Source organism: Synchiropus splendidus, chromosome 5, assembly GCF_027744825.2.
Source record: "Synchiropus splendidus isolate RoL2022-P1 chromosome 5, RoL_Sspl_1.0, whole genome shotgun sequence".
In the NCBI taxonomy this organism is placed as follows: domain Eukaryota; kingdom Metazoa; phylum Chordata; class Actinopteri; order Syngnathiformes; family Callionymidae; genus Synchiropus; species Synchiropus splendidus.
In genome coordinates, this window is record NC_071338.1 from 5,967,361 (window position 1) to 5,980,147 (window position 12,787).

Below are 12,787 nucleotides of genomic sequence, written 5' to 3' on the forward strand. Positions count from 1 at the left end.
TAGTCCTGGTGCTACTTTCATGTCAAGTGACAAGTGAAGGCAGCCTTGTGAACAAATTCTTAACAAACCCAGCTTTTATTCTCTGGTCTCTTTCAGGATAGCTGGACAGCGACGTTATTTCATATTCTCTTTAAGCTGCGCTGGGCAATTTTCACAGCAGCAGCTTCGATCAGAACTGTTGTTTGGGCTTGTAAAATGCATGAGGACATTAATGCCAAAGAATTTTCAATTATTCATTATTGTCATTGCTGTTTGTAAGACACTGACTCTTATATATTTGAAGAGTTTTCTCTCCAAAAAAGTTCTGCAAAAGCCAGAAAGCTTGAGGCGCATCCTCAAAGTGAGTGCAGTTAAGTATCCAGGTTCAGTGTGAAAAGTGATTTGTCCAAGTACCTTTCGATTTGATGTTGAAAAGGGTTGTGTCATCGATCATATTTCCATTACTGTGGACAGTCCCTCAAGTGATGATCACCTCGGCTGTGAAGAGAACAGATCATTCATCTTGAGCAGAGGGGGTTCTGGTCCTCTCCTCTTAAACTGTTGTGCTTATGTATCAACTTAAAACAAGGCTGCTGTCCAGCGTGGTGGAGAAAATGTGGTTAAAATATTGGACATATGTTTCTAACATTCACATACAAGGACTCTTAGCGGCAAAATAGGAACAAGTCAGACGTGGTGAGTTGTCAGCGAGAAAGGCGTCACATTGTCAGATGTTGATGTTGGAGGTGGGGGTAAGTTTAAGCGCCTCTGATGCTGGTGGTGGGTGGAGGCCTAAACCCCTGCAATGATTGACACGGCAGCCACTCAGCCGTGGGGGCCAAAAAGCAGGGGGGCACTAGAGGGGCTTGTCTCTTGCATTGCATTTGCATCCTCTGCCCGTGGGTGGCTGTGTTAATAATGTGGCAACTGGGAAGATTAATTGTGGACAAGCTGCAGGATTACAGAGGTCTTTGTGGGAGCTAAGGGGGCACCGGTCGGGAAAGGCCTGTGATCTGTGAGGCTGAGAGGAAATTAGTCAAGGCAGACTGGAGCTGCCTTTTAGCCGCGCACCTAAGGAAATGAAAGCCTTGTGCAAAGAGGATATTGGAATAAGTAGCTAGAAAACTGTTGACATTCTTGAGAGGCCGGATTGTTAAGGGCCTTACCTCTAATGTGATCTGACTACAGAGGAAGAGAAAAATGTTTCTATTAGGACAAACTTTTTGTTATGGATTAGTCAAAGCGGGCCATGCTTCTCCTATCTTCTATATGCGCTAAAATAAGGAGACATTAGCCCATTGTTTCAAGGCATACTTCATCTGTTGAATGTGTTCCTCCTGTGATGAGAACAGGGGCAGTGGACTCATGCCACCTGTTGGTCCTAGTCTCACATAGCAGCCTCTGCAGTTCAGCTGGTCGCCCAGGTTCTGTTTAGATTGTGATTCTGACCTTAACATTTCAGTGGAATTTTCAAAAGTGGAACCATAAAATCCGGTCAAGAAAGGTCTGGTACTCATAACAAACTAATACCAAATATTTTGTAAAATATCATATTGTACCAACACTAGTGCACTGGTGGTGTAATATTACTGACCACAAGTCATACTCTAATGTTCATTTTTTTGTTCACTCAACTATGTAGTTCAACAGGATGTTGCACATTGTTTTTTTAAACAAATAATGCATTATTATTATTCAAAACAAGTCACAAACAGCAGACCGCCCTCCTTTTCGCCTACAAATAATAAACTAAGGAATCACAAAGTTCTACAAATACTTTCAGATAAAGTAATATCTGGATGTGTCTACCATCCATCCACCTCCTTCTGCAGCTCCAAGGTCTACATTCTTTGCCGAAAAGCTCAGACAGTTACTTTGGCTTAATACCAGGACGTTCCCAGACCACCCATGAGACAGGCTGCTTTCACGCTACCGACCATGGCCCAGAGGCATCAAAGCCCATTTCACCCCCCACTGTGCCACGTCACACCTCTTCCCTCACTTCTCTGTGAGTAGTGTCCTGTTTTTTCAGTACTCGCTCTGTCATGGGAAACCGTATGTGCAGAGCCAATACTTGACCTTATCAATATTCCTTTGATACACTTCTTGTCAAGTGCTTCAACGTGATCTGCCTGGTACCTCACACATTTCACATCACATTTTATTTATATATTTTATTTACACATTTACCATGGTATTTCAACAACAATGATCATAAACTCTGCAGCAGAATACAAGCTCTCAAAAAGAACTCAGTTTTTCAATAATTATGTCGTGTTGTCTTTTTCTTCTCTGATGCTGCAGTGAAGGAAATGGTGGGGGTCCGCCTTCTCAGTCTCAACAGAATTCTTCCAGAGAGCGTCTTTCTTCATCCACGAAGGTGTCCTTTGCTTTGCTGTTCCTCCTGGGATTTCATTGCAATGTGAATTCTTTTTTGGAAGACGACAGCTTGCTCTTCAAGAGTCTCCCACCGAAGGTTCATTTCCAGTTGTGAAGCAGTCATACTCTTTATTTCCTTACCAAGCAGTGAGTTATTTTCCCGTTCAGACTGGATGTCCGTGAGGAAAGTCTCCAGGCTCAAGATAACAGACTTTTTCAGTTCCTCCACCTCTTTCCTGCCCATCACGTCCACCCTGGTTACACCTTTCTCCACAAAAGCTGTGTCTCCCACCATATTTTGGGGAATATCAGCTGTCATTACTGAGGCTCCTCCTTCACCATTTTGGTATTTTTCTTGGTCAACATACTGTTCCAGATACAAGAAAGGATGTTTTAGCACATCAAGGGGTTTTATACGCTCATTATCATCAACCATGAGCATGTTCATCACCAGGTCCACAAAATTACAGGTGTCATTCAAGGAAGCAAAAGAAATCCTTGAGAACAACAGAGCCTCCAGTGAAACGAAGGGGACATATCTTGTGTCTCTGAACTGGTGCTGGAACTCTTTGGCGATTTCTGCAGGAGTCTAGAAGAATCACGGCAGGATTAGTTGTTGTGAGGTGGGAGACAGAGATTTATAGTGTAACCTTAAGTGTCCAGGTGCGCTCAGGGCTGCTGTTGTTCACATTGAAGAAGATATGTGTTGATTCACCACGGTGGAGTGTGTCTTTTGGAGGCAGACCCAAAGATTCCACAATGAATTTCATCTGGGAAGATGAAAGTTCATCACTTTTACCTGCTACACGAAGTTTATTGTACCTTTATCTTCTCGGCTGTGACTTAGGGTGCGTTCCAATTCCTTCCTTAATCCTCAGTCTCAACCCCAATCCTCAAAAATGTGCGTTCTCACGAGAAGTCTTTGGACTGTCCCAATTCTTAGGAAGTTAAATTGAGGAACAGGATTGAGGAATGTAGCGACGGCGCTTTGGCCGTCAACAGGCGAAGGACTTGCCTGCATTAAGTGTCCCATTTCTAAGGAACAAAATCTTCCTTGACCCTTGGTTTTGAGGATTGCGGTTGAGACTTAAGGAAGGAATTGGAATTCACACATGCACAATTATAGTGACTCCCCACTGACATCAAGTAATGAAAAGTAACGCTTTTGAGCACAGCAGGGGGTATTTATATAAGAGATTTCTGTTCTTTCTTTCCCTACTGGGTCACCTCAAGCTTCACCTGGACGCGTGCACTTGTTACTGGGTTGCTCATCCTCACAGCTGCACCTAATCAAATAGTGACTTCATAAGGCTGTTTGCTTTAAAACTCTGCTGGTACCAGCAATGAGCAATGTCTCTTTGTGCTTGCTATTGCTACCTTGAGCCTGTTTATCATTTGGGGCTATTTTCCTCTGGTGTCTGCAGCTATTTTTCATGGTTATTTGTGAGCGTGAGTTAACCACCACAACTTTCTTTCACTGACTCGTTTTGCTTTGGAGACAATTGAAGCACTTGGACATGCCCTTGGAGAACACTCTGGAGGAACCGTTGAGGAACAACCTGACGCACAAGAGGCAGAAGCCTGCGAGCACCCTGCAGAAAACGGTTAACCAACAATATGATCAATGGTCAAAGCTGATGAAAAACCCGCCAAGGTAGACACTGCACAGCCCTTATCCAAGAGCTCCCACAGGAAAAGAAAGCAGACATGAGGAGGGAGACATACTGTGACCTACACCAAGCTTCGAACACACACCAACGTGAAACATAAGCCCTGCAAGAAGACGGTGCCCTGGCACCCTGAATGGTTGGGATCACTGAAGTAGGCAACCCCTAGGTGGCCAGGCCCAACCTTTCTGCATCCAAGCCGGAAGTCAACACCAAGAACAGGACGCGAGGAAATGGTCCTTTGTTAATCACCTGGTGTTGGTATATACTCTTTCTAGGAATCATGATGAGGTCTGCTTCCAAATTTAAAAGCACTATCTTACTGTCTTGATAAGGTCTGGTGCTTCTGCTACGATCAGGATCCTCTCACATCTTGTCCCCTAAGGAGATGTCTCACCGCATTGTAGGCCACCTGTCCCTTGTGTGGTCATACATAAAGTGTAACCAACATCCACCAATACATAATTACAAAGATACAATACTGTCTTTCCTATAAATCTGTATATACAAAAAAATCAATTAGAATATCGGTTCCATATACTACCATAAAATGCACTGTGATTCAGACATGTTTCTTATAAGTGGGTCAAATGTAGGAGGAGGAGGAACTAAACACTGGTGCACTCTGATGCAAAATAAAAAAATAAATAAGTAAATAAATAAAATAAAGTGTATTTTTGCTGTAAGGCAGTGGACCATCTGTTTCTCAGTGTTACTGGTGTCCCATGAAAGTTGTTGGAATGTCTGAGAGGAACTTTATATGCCAGATATAAGGACGATGACAAATTGTTCATGTGAGCCAAGGCTATTCCTGGGGTGGCCAGATGTTGAAAGACAGACATACATACCATGTCGTATGTGTCCTCTGCTGGAAACACTACAAAGCCAAGAGCAAGCTCAGCAGCGACCAAACCAAGAGACCACATATCAATGGACTCTGTGTAGCAGCCACACAGCAAGACCTCTGGGGCCCTGATGAAAAGAAAAACAACACTGAACTTTGTCACAATGGCTGATTCATTGCTCCAGGGACGCTGGGATATATGCTGACTTCTGTTTACAGGTTTCCGTGTTTACCTGTACCAGAGCGTCTGCACAACACAGGAGCAAACATCCACCACTTTGCTGGCCATGCCGAAGTCTATAAGCTTGACCAGCACCGGCGCCTTTTTGTGGTCCACCACCATTATGTTATCGGGCTTGATGTCTCTGTGAATGATTTTAATGCTCATAAGGTAGAACAGTGCCATGGAGAGCTGCGGACACAAAGATGCAGTGAGTCAGTGAGTTGACGTGACATTTAGCGAATGGCTCAGTTCTCATCCAACTGACCTGATTCACAATCGGCCGGACTTCATCCAACGACAGAGGCTTGAACTGCCTCCTCTCCATGAACATGGACAAGCTTATGTCTAGAAGCTCAAACTCCATACAAATTAAATCCTGATGCAGAAAGAAGCCCATCCATTTGACCACTGAGCTTTGGTCAGGGTCCAGAATCTGCAGCTCTTTGAGAATCTTTATCTACAGAGAATAATTTCTTGAATTAAATAATAAATATTCACAGAGAGGGATAAAAGATCTAACCTCCTTCTCAGCGTTTCTGTAATGATCAGGGTCTTGTTTGATGATTTTTATGGCCACCTGTGATCTGGATGCGGTGTTGTAACACTTGATCACCATGCCAAAGGCTCCCTCGCCGAGACAAGCCTGCACCTCATAGCAAGAAGCCAAAACGGATCCTTTTTGAATCTCCTTTTTATCTGGAAAGAGGAGGATAGAACACGGTAAACTGCATTACAGTGATAATAATAAAGATATTGAGAGCTACAATATAAACAGGGTTCCTCACCCTTGTTTCAAAAGAATGTTTAGTGTAAGTGAAATCGACAAGAAGAGACCCCTTTCTTCAAAATGAAAGGCTTACATACAGACACAAGAGTATTTGATGGACTAGCATTAAACTGAATGATTTCGGTGAGGCTTTTGAGGGATCCTTCCATGAGCTCCTCCCAGCATTTTTCTGATATACTGATGTCACTCGTGACACTCCTTTGATTATGAAACTTCGTTGGCTGCCTTGCTAGTTTGTGAATTCACAGCGCTTGTCTGCAGGATCTCACTTGCCTCTCCCAGGCACTTTGTAAGAAGATAGAATGTACAGTGTCCTTTGAGTCCTTGTCTTTGCTGAAGACACATTTGGTAACAATGGAGCCATTTGGTGTTCTCAGGCTTGTAAGCATCCTCCCTTTAAGACTATCTTACATAAGGTATATAATAGAATAATAATAAGAAGAAGAATGTTACATTTATATTTAACCTTCATCATGTCGGTTAAAGGTATCTCTCTCGAGAAACACCAGTCTGTATGGTCTGCCTTTACAGAACAGAGAAGAAAAGGGACAATATTTCTAGCTTGCTCAGCTGAGAACCCTCTCTGAGTCGGGACTTGTGGCTGGGATGCAAAGATGTTTTCTGTGGTTCCAATGTTGTAAAACTATAACATCCACATCCTATAATTAGCCCTAGTTTGTGCCCATAAAAATATAATATTGGGAGGATGACTTATGGAAAGTAGCTTGTGATGTTGGCTTGGCTTTTATCTCCACATATTCTTTTGCGCGGCCACTTACCTGGCTGGTTAGTTGATGCTGCAGCCATGTTTGACAGGTAAGTCTTTAGGTACAATCAAAGTGGAATTCTTCTGACGAATGGACATCCTGCTGTCGTGTTGTCGCTGTGGTTGTAAAGTCAACTGTTGCCTCTGCTTTTCATGTACATTCATCCCAAGATTATTTAGTAACCCAGCAGTTTTTGAGTCATATTTATCTGCTTCCTAGTTTACTTTGACTTTGTGACCTCATTATGACATCATTTTAAAAGCGCTATGCCAAAGAATGAACCTCTCAGTTTATCATCTTGTTCATTTTGTTGCATGAAAAAATCATTTTTGTCACAACCTCTTCCGACGTCACCGCCCAACCCACCTCGTCACATCCACACCTGCCTCCAATCTTCTGACGGTATAAAGACCGGACCAACCTGCCAGTCCTCGCCTGTTCGTCAAACCCTTCATGGTTTGTCTTCAAGCGAGATGTTCTGCTATTTACCACTGCCTGCATATTGCATTATAAGAGTTACTTCAGTTGGTTTCTTCTGCCTCAGAGCTTCAGCCTGCCTGCACCTCCTGCACCCCTTCTCCACAGCCTGCACCTCCTGCACTGTCACCGCACAGCCAGCTGGACTCCTGGACCCTCAATAGCCACGAGTCTAGGATCTCCACCTCGGCATCAGAAGACTCTTCCTGTTCCGCACAATTAAATAACCATCTTCTGATTCCAATCTGTGTTTGAGTCACCTGCTTAAATCATCGTTACAATTTTACTCTGTCCTTTTACGTTCAGGGGCTGCAGTTTGCTGTGCTTCATTTCATCCATCTTCAGAGAATTCAATCGCTATTCATTAGCTGGTTCCACAATTCCATTATAAATAAGCAAACTGTTTTTGATCATCATAGGTGTCAAATAAGCTGTGCTCTGTGGTTCCACGAATGAGAAGGGCTGGGACAACACGTTAGCTTCCCCAAGCCAAACTCACGGCTGTGCATGTTGCCAGAGAAACATTTATTAATAACAGAGAACCGGTTTAGAAGACCACAAGTGGGAGCAAACATCTGTTCATGGAATCCTGGAGAGTAGCAATTGATCAATGGAGTAGAACTCAACATTTCTTGAATCCATGAAATGGTGGTCACATTCTTTGGTAATTTCCCGAGGGGCCTAGAATGAAATGCGAAAGTCAAAATAAGTTGGTTTTTGTGAAAGAGAAACAGAAATAAAACACAAACTTTAAGTACCGAGTCATACACGGGTGTTGCACAACTCAGAGATGGATAAGAAGCTCAGTAGCTCAGTGCTGCCACCTAAATAATTTAAGTGGAGCAGGATCAGGATGTATAACATGATATTGACGTTAGTGCTGTCAGGTTGAGGGAATTGTGAGATTAATTTAATTATGGTCTGCAATTAATCCCACCTAAAAGAATGCTGAGAAAACCCCTTCAGTCTGGGGCATTTTCAGATAAGATTATTATGTTATAACAGGCGCAGCTCCAAATATGAACATATACCTCCAGTATACCAGCTTCAGTCATGGACCTCCGTGACTCCCATCTCACAGGGCACCTCATCTTGATGTAGTGATCAGTCATAATGCCTTATCTTTCTGTTGCCTTTGAAGTCTGTAGGGGGCGCTAGAGTGAGCTGCAGGATAGTTTATCCACACATCAGCACGCGAGCGACCCACTGGTGCAAGGTGAAATCACCAATAATGCACAACACCGCTAGTGTCCAAAACAAGAGCAGACTGTGATATGACATTTGTAGTAAAAATCGTGATCGAGTTACAGAACACTCCCATACAGGTCTTTTCATATGTGGACCAGCCACTGGGTCAGCAACACCTACAGAGGGCGTGTCACACCCACAGGGCTCCCAAAACACTTGGACTTTTCTGTCACACAGTTCTATTTATTCTTACATAAAATTCAAACTATAACGTCCTCATCCTCTAATTATCAAGCATTTGTTATGAATTTATTTGAAATGGTGAGTAAAACTTTGACCACAGCTTCTCATGAATTTCTTCTTCTAGACATCCATTGTATAAATATTGTATAAATATCCGGCAAAATAAACGATATATTAAGTGCCTTTGTTGGATATTAATACAATAAACCGTCATGTTTTCAGAGCAGACTGAAAGGTATTCTTACCAAGTCATACTCATGAGTCCCAGAGTCACTTCTGCAGCGACCAGCCCAAGGGACCACATATCTATGGACTCTGTGTAGACCAGACCTGGGCAAAATGCGGCCCGGGGGCCATATATGGCCCGAAGACTTCAGCGTCGCATAAAAATAGAAGGTGAATAAAAGCAGGTTGTAGGTTGGGGTTAGGATGAACCATGGGATGGTGCTCCATTCATTATATGTTTAACAACGTGTCACAGTGCTATTTAATGCCAATGAAACAGCCACAGTGAGTCCCCCATGCATGATGCACTATGCAGCCCTGAGCAACGCACGCTCCACGCCACCCCGGCTGGAACGCTACGGAAGGAAAACCCTCTTTCAGTGCATTGAAACACCAATGCGTAACATGTTACGCTGACGGTTGCCTTTTTCGTCAGTATAGTACGCAAAAGTCCACTTTCCAAACGTCTATATATCACAAAATGGTAGTGAGGAGGGGTTAGAAAAAGTGTATGACAGATGGAGCAGTCACCAGCGTTCATTTTGTTGATGAAAATTGTAGATAATTTGTGAAATTATAGAATCATTTAATCTACACCCGAGTGTTTGGTAATGTGTGTGTAGTTCCGGTTGTGACAGTGAATCAGAGCTCAGAAAGTTAGAGGCAGGATTTTGGTCAGTTGCCAATCAAGGCAGCCTACACAGTAGCGTGCAGTGTCTATGTTCAAGACTCACAGAGTAAACGCAACTGAACCGTCGTCTTGGTGTGATTCTTCATTTGCAACAACACATTCAGGAACGGAGAGTTTTACAAAAATGTTTTGTCATTGCTGAAGTCAATTACATTTTTTTTTTCAGATTAAGACAATACGTTAAGTAAAAATAAATCCATCCATGAAAAAGACGATGACGAAATGTATTGACATTTTCATCAATGAACAAGAACCAGATGAAAATGTCAGAGACATACAAGTTGATAATAGAACCAATCACAGCAACATGAAAAGGAAGTTTCATGTGCACTTTGAGCCAGTTTGACAAAAGGCCGGAGAATATACACCAGCGCCTGCGAGGAACTGGAGAGCAGATGTGTAGGAATATTGTGACAGTGATTCAAAGAGGAAAAAAACTTAACTGTGTTAAGAGGGAAGTCATTAAGTCCATGCACAAGTAAGCACGTTAGGTCACTGTTGATCAAGTTTATTAATTATTAAACATATATAAACCTGCTAGTCCGGTCACTTTCCAGATGTTTTGACAATCCTTCCCCGCTGTATGCATTTGTTTTCAATGAAGGCTTCGATTTATCAGCCTCTGGAGGGGACACAGTATTGCACATTTCCAACAGGAAAATCACACCAGCTGTTGAGATCCCAAGGATCTTGGCGTCCCCACCATTAACTTCTGTGTGACCCATTGACAAGCTCCGACATCTGAAGCCAAAATGTTTGGAAATTATGTCGTAATCTCCATCGCCACATGCCGTACTTTCAATAGTGGGAAAACGACATCAACATTTCATCTTTTATAGTAAGACATCGAAGAGGGCATGCATAGAGTCAAAGGTGAAAATGGTGACCCTTTAGCCATACATTTTAAGCTGGGGGGTTTTATTTTTCAGTGTTGTGATGGTAATGCATCATAACCAAGACAATGTGAGAGAGAAAAGTTCTCCTACCTTGTGTACGATTGGGTGGAGTTCAGTGAGTGACAGGGGTTGGAAATTTCGCTTCTCCATGAACTTGATCAGAGTCATGTCGCGGAGCTGGAACACGGGTGTGATGAAGAAAGCATCTGTTCTATTTGACAAGAAAGCTTTTGTCAGCATCCAATTGTTTCAGCTCTTCAAGAATTTAATCTACAAAACCCTGATTTGTCTGAGTTAATACATGTCATCAAAAGAATTTAAATTAGAACTTCATGTTCTAACCTCGTGTGAGGCACAAAAGCGCTCATCTTTGTCCTTGGAGAATATTTTCACTGCAACAGGTGTTTTTGTTTTTGGGTCCACGGATTTTGTCACCAGTCAATAGCAGCCTTAACCAATGAACTCTTCATAAGAAGAGTTGAGTCCCTTTTTCCATCCTGACCCGATCTTGAAACAGTTTAAAGGCCTGAAGGAAATTAACCATTTGGATTAATGCCTTATTAAGAATTCATGACTCACCAGTCTTCCCAGGAAGAGAAGGCATTGTCTCAAGAAGCCTGGTTTCTGTCAGAAGCAGACAACAGATCAGGCCTTTGCTTCCAGCCACAACTGCCTTGACTCTGCAGGGAGAGCACAATTGTGTTTGATTTTAATCTGCTTTAATTCTTCATTGTCTTTGCGATGTCTCTTAAGATCACTAGCAGTGGTGTTGCCGCAATAAAGTCACAAAAAAATGTTACTTACTTAGATGTCCTGTCAACAGAGCATTGAATAAATACACTTAAATGAAAACCATAATAATAATAATAATAATAATAATGTAAATCAACCAAAGTCCCACAGCATTTGGCATTGAGATGCTTTTTTTTCATTTGTCTTTTTTCCATATTTCAATGGGGGCGCTCTTCAAAATCAAAAATGATGAAGATGTTTTTCTGGAATCAATATGTTTAATTACATGGTCTCATTGTTATCATATGAATAAACTTTTGCAAGTGGGATATTTATTGTCGGGTTATTTTGTATTACTTCAGGTTGAGGTTGGAATTCACATAAGAATGAAAGCGAATTAGTGTTTTGCATTCTATATTGATGTTAAAGAAATGAATGAAGTGCGAGATTTTGTCTTTGAAGTAATATACACCCAGTCAAAATGTATCACACAAGACCATGAACATGGAAACAGAGACCCAGTAGTTCTGTATTTGAAGCCCTCCGCTTTGAAGCTATGTCATGATGAAGTCACAATTCACACTAGAGTTTATTGATGATGTTATAAGTCTTACATTACCAATGAAAATAACAGCAACAACATTTTAAACATAAGTAAAAAGGTGTCAAAGTGCAAGAGCATGTAATGGAGTTATTCCGCGAATTACTTAAATCATATAATTGCATTTGAATTATTACCCTGTTAACAAACATTCCATATTAGCATAATGACTCTAAGCACAAATACATAGTTCCAGCTGTTGCTTATATCTACATACTGTGTACATTCAGCACATACATGAGTTTCAGCTCTGCAGTCGATCCTGCTGGCTGTGCTGATGGTTGTCAGAAGTTGAAATAAATGACCATATTTAAGGACAATTATTTCACCGCTGTTCTGTCTTTTTACATTGACGGCATGTGGACCATGTGGAGCACGTTGCAGTAGGACTGGTAGTTTATTGCAACATGCAACAACACTCTTTCATCTGAACTTAATCTGAGGAGAGAGAGCGGTGTTTCTCTCTGGAGCAGCGTGAAACACAGCTCTTATCATTTTTCCTGTATTTTCTATTCCTAGACAGTCCTGGGAGGAAACTTCAGTGAAGATCGGCAGATAGAGCTGGAGCGCAACGTGAATGAATCGTTGATCTTTTTTGAGCGTGTCCTTAAACTAATCATATGATGACTTCAGGAGGTTCTCAGGCATTACTCCTCTGTGTTAACAGACTGGCTCATTGTTCCAGACTTGCAGGAGATTTTTACTGTGATGTTCCCAAAAAAACTCTTTCATTATAAATGACAAAGGTCTCTGCGGCTGGTCGTTTCGTTGTTCGTTGCCGTAATGTTGATTTGATAGTCAGATCAATCGATGTAGTTCATTGTATATGGTGGTTAGTTTAAACCTCTCTATTTGCCGTGCAGCATTTACAATGAGGGGTTGCCACAGCAAGTCACTTTCCTCCACCTTATCCGACCTTGATCATCCTGCCGGTCAAACTTATCCGCTTCATGGCCTCCTGATTGTCTTCCCGTCTTCTCCTGCCCGGTACTTCCATCTCAAAATTCTGTCCATCTCTAATATTCTTCTTGTCCCTCCACTTTATGTGTCCAAATGCACTTTTGACAGTGAATTACAATGGCAATGGC

The 12,787-nt window shown here is 42.1% G+C and overlaps 1 protein-coding gene and 1 long non-coding RNA gene across 5 annotated transcripts; both read right to left on the reverse strand.

Annotated features, from left to right (window-relative positions):
• Positions 1-2,178: 2,178 nt before the first annotated feature.
• On the reverse strand, positions 2,179-7,021 carry LOC128759244 (homeodomain-interacting protein kinase 2-like). 3 transcript variants are annotated; one of them, XM_053866052.1, is made up of 7 exons: positions 6,659-7,021; positions 5,613-5,788; positions 5,358-5,549; positions 5,103-5,281; positions 4,874-4,997; positions 3,009-3,128; positions 2,179-2,947 (listed from the first exon to the last, which is right to left on the reverse strand). In XM_053866052.1, the coding sequence occupies exons 1-7, from the start codon at positions 6,684-6,686 to the stop codon at positions 2,348-2,350; spliced, it is 1,419 nt and encodes a 472-aa protein (XP_053722027.1). In that variant the 5' UTR covers positions 6,687-7,021; the 3' UTR covers positions 2,179-2,347. The 3 variants fall into 3 exon arrangements, with proteins under 3 accessions (XP_053722027.1, XP_053722028.1, XP_053722029.1); XM_053866053.1 differs by lacking the exon at positions 6,659-7,021 and adding an exon at positions 5,878-5,975; XM_053866054.1 differs by lacking the exon at positions 6,659-7,021 and adding an exon at positions 5,878-5,975 and having other exon boundaries at positions 5,358-5,565.
• A 624-nt stretch (positions 7,022-7,645) lies between these two features.
• LOC128759440 (uncharacterized) lies at positions 7,646-11,033 on the reverse strand. Of its 2 annotated transcripts, XR_008414584.1 has the most exons (4): positions 10,946-11,033; positions 10,709-10,892; positions 10,457-10,577; positions 7,646-7,804 (listed from the first exon to the last, which is right to left on the reverse strand). It is a non-coding gene; the product is annotated as an uncharacterized LOC128759440 (long non-coding RNA). The 2 variants fall into 2 exon arrangements; XR_008414583.1 differs by having other exon boundaries at positions 10,709-11,023.
• Between the last annotated feature and the right edge of the window lie 1,754 nt (positions 11,034-12,787).

Excerpts from the sequence above, each read along its gene's own strand:
- LOC128759244 (XM_053866052.1), bottom strand. The coding sequence starts at position 6,686 with ATGGCTGCAGCATCAACTAACCAGCCAG. Across the intron at positions 5,550-5,612 it reads ACAGAAACGCTGAGAAGGAG|ATAAAGATTCTCAAAGAGCT; the intron begins GTTAGATCTTTT and ends TATTCTCTGTAG. Across the intron at positions 3,129-4,873 it reads CAGAGGACACATACGACATG|ATGAAATTCATTGTGGAATC; the intron begins GTATGTATGTCT and ends TCATCTTCCCAG.